At 33.9% G+C, this 3,445-nt stretch overlaps 1 protein-coding gene across 1 annotated transcript; it reads right to left on the reverse strand.

Annotated features, from left to right (window-relative positions):
• Nucleotides 1–438: 438 nt before the first annotated feature.
• On the reverse strand, nucleotides 439–1,734 carry LOC129806003 (HSPB1-associated protein 1). The gene has a single exon (XM_055854297.1). It carries the CDS (start codon nucleotides 1,719–1,721, stop codon nucleotides 501–503), a length of 1,221 nt encoding a protein of 406 aa, XP_055710272.1. The 5' UTR covers nucleotides 1,722–1,734; the 3' UTR covers nucleotides 439–500.
• Nucleotides 1,735–3,445: the final 1,711 nt, after the last annotated feature.

Raw genomic sequence — 3,445 nt, forward strand, 5'->3', positions numbered from 1 at the left:
TGCCCGAATTTCTCTAATTCGGTTGACATTTCGGTCCCAAATGCCCGAATTTGGGAGAGTCTAGTGTAGTTTTTTTTCTCCTATTTTAAATGGTAAAATCAAATAGAATTTAGCTTTATCATAGTAATTTAGCTTCACAATTAGTTAGTGGAGCTAAATTACATCATATGGTTAGTTTTATTTAAAAATTGGAGAAAAATGCCAAATTTCAAAACTGCCCCATTTAAAAGGTGGCCCACTTACCCCTAAAAACTTTTTGAGATAAAACCGGATTCTAAAAGCGCACAAAAATGTCTAATTCTGTAATAATTGAGGAATCGAAAAATCTTAAAATGCCACTTAAATCGCGGAAGTGCGATTTGATTTTTTACCTATTGAAATCAAATAGTTTTCAGTCATTTATTTTTCAAAAATAATTTATTAAACAATTTGTAGATGTTTTTTTTGTACATTTTTTTTATTTAGTTGAAAGATGAAAATTTTCAACTGTGGAAAAGTTTTTAGAGCGTTGTAGTAGAAGAAAACGTTGCAGCAGATGGCCCAAGATACCTCTGCTTCATTCTATCTGTAGCTTCGATATCGCACAGAGAATTGATAAATTCAGTTAATTCATCAATTAATAATTGCTTAGATTCATCAAATTGCTGAAATTGCCAGGAACTCAAAAACCTATCGTTACTGTTTTTATCCAGAATCTTGAGAAATTCCTGTTTAGATGTTCTCTTGATGATTTCTATTGAGCTGTTTTTACTCAATAAATCAGTCCATTCTTCATTTGATAAAATATTTTTGTTCAAGTTAGGATTTGGGATTGATTTCCTGACGTTCCTGAGGTGCTTTAGGACTTCCAAATGGAGCTTTGTAAAATCTATGGGATCCATATCGAAGATGTCCATCTCATTTGGATAAACCAGAAATTTCCTAAGCGAAGAATCGACGTCTCTCAAAAAATTGAAGATTATGCTTTTGGTAAAGCATTCCCGGATTTGGGCATCAGTGTCCTCTTCAATAGGGATCCAGGCATTTAGAGTCAAGGCAGTTTCGAGATTCTCAACATAATGCCACCATTTGGGTGGGACAATTAGGACATCTCCTGGATTTAATGTTACTATATGAGCTTGATCAGAAATGCCATCGAATTGGCTAAGATGTTGCGGACTGAAGAAATTCAGACTGCTGTAAACGCTGCTCTCCTCGAAGGGAATTCTCGTGGCCTGCAAATTTGCTTCTGGGCTGAAGAGGATCCATCTTTTATGCCCATACACTTGAATTACGATATTCCTGCCGTAAGTATCATAATGGCATGGAGTATGAGCCCCTTTGCTGCCCAACCAGAGAGTGATGTCATCCTTAATTTCCGGAAAACCCAAAGGAGAAAAATCAATTTCCTCTCGAATCTTACCTGGGAGGTCACGAAGGCTCTTGTAACTGTAGGAAAGCCAAGAATTGTTTGACTCTTCGGATTCACTGAAGCTTAGAAAGTCCTTGAGGGTGGTTTTGGGAGTTTTCTCCCTAAAATACTCCCATTGTGGCACTTGTCCATGCATCTGGGAAGCCTTTTCAAAAACCACTCCTTGAGGATGTATTTCATCAAATATTTCACACCACTCTGTTAAATCAGATCCTAGACATTTCCATGGAACCTCAAAATTTCTCACAACACATGGTTCTTCCGTTTTAAAGGCTATTTTTGATAAAATTTCAGGAGTGAATTTTGCCATTTTTCTAACCTAGAAAAAAACCCAAACAAAACAAATAATTTCGAAAACCGTTGGTACACTGTTAACAACAAACTTGTTTCGATGAAACACTGCTAAAAAATACAGCTAAAACTATCAACGTCTTTTCAAGGGATTCTTTCATGAATAAAGTTATATTTAGCTCAAAATAAAATGTTATGGTTAAGGCGCACCTTTACTGTGTTATCACACTTGCACATTGAAATTTTAATATGATTCACATTAATTGTCGCTAGTGAGAGTCCAAATGTGTAATTTGTGTATTTGAATCATTTTATATTCAAAATTTGATCTATTTGTTGATAAAGAGGTAGACTTGGCCCGCAAAATTTGATATAAATTGATTTATAGCATTAATGCGAAAAATTAATGCGATTTTCTCTTTAATTTTTTGATGTGAAAAATATTTATGCTTTAGGTAAATTTAAACTTATTTTTGCAGGCCAAGTCCACTTCTTTATCAATAAATAGAAAAACCCCAAATATTAAGTGACTCAAAGACACAAATAACATATTTGGACGCTCACAAGCGACAATTAATGTGAATCACATTAAAATTTTAAAGTGCAAGTGTGATAAACGCCGTTAGAAAAAGCGCATGAAATCAAAATTCATATCCCTTTCTTTCTCACGCACTTTGCATATGTCTGTCTCATTCTTTCGCACTTTAAATTCGATTGAGCTAAATTGAATTTGTTGTGATGGTTAAAAGAAGAAGAAGAGTGCTAAAGAGTGAGATAGACATATGCTAAGCGCGTGAGAAAGAAGGTTCAAATTTCGACTTTATGAAATTTTCTTGATCTAAACTAAAAGATGTGCGAGTGTTTCGATTAAAATTATATTTTAATCTAATTAAATTAGATTAAATTTAGATTTAAATTAAATTAATTAAATTAAATTAAAATTAGATTAAATACACACACTATACAAGAACTGATGATGAGGTGAATAGGAAGTTACGATAATTGCTGATCTAACTGAGGAAGTATTAGATAAGTCTTTTAGTGCACTTTTAAAAGACTAAAGTGAGAATTTTCTGTTGAAATTCCTATATATTATATAAGCTCCTAAGATCCTTAAGAGTACGCCACTTTACTTATAGTAATCTCAGTGATGGAACCAAGACCGTTATAAGCAACTAAAAAGATTTTTTGGTTCTATAGTGCTTTACTTCGAGAATTTTACAAGACTATATTAAGAAAAAAATGCTTCTTAGGTGTGCTCAACGAATAATTAAAGAAAAATAATTTATGGCATTTTTTGCCGAATACCAGAAGATTATCACTTCATTTCTTGAACTCTGTACCCTTCAGAAATCCCAGAGATGGATTTCCAAATTTATTTTTCATGATGCATTTTCGGGGATAAAATTGCTGAAAAGTATTTTAAAATCAATTTCTTTTAACCAAGGCTTATGCCCTAGACACACTTACGACTTAAACCGAGAGGCGACTTAGTGGAAAATTATGGAAATGTACATTAATCATTGTTTCGGATATAATTACGCTAAGCCGTCTCTCGGCTAATCGTCAGATCTGTCGAGGCTCTTACGTACAATTAAATAAATTTTGATAGGGATTCGGATAATGCGACATAGCCTCTTTTTCTCAATTCCTGTATTCAGCTCCAAGCGGGCTAGATGCCTGGTAGGCCCCGGTTTAATCAAGTGAGTGATAAAAGATTGGGTGGCCAACCCTAGTGGAAAA

Source organism: Phlebotomus papatasi, chromosome 1, assembly GCF_024763615.1.
Source record: "Phlebotomus papatasi isolate M1 chromosome 1, Ppap_2.1, whole genome shotgun sequence".
Classification (NCBI taxonomy): Eukaryota; Metazoa; Arthropoda; class Insecta; order Diptera; family Psychodidae; genus Phlebotomus; species Phlebotomus papatasi.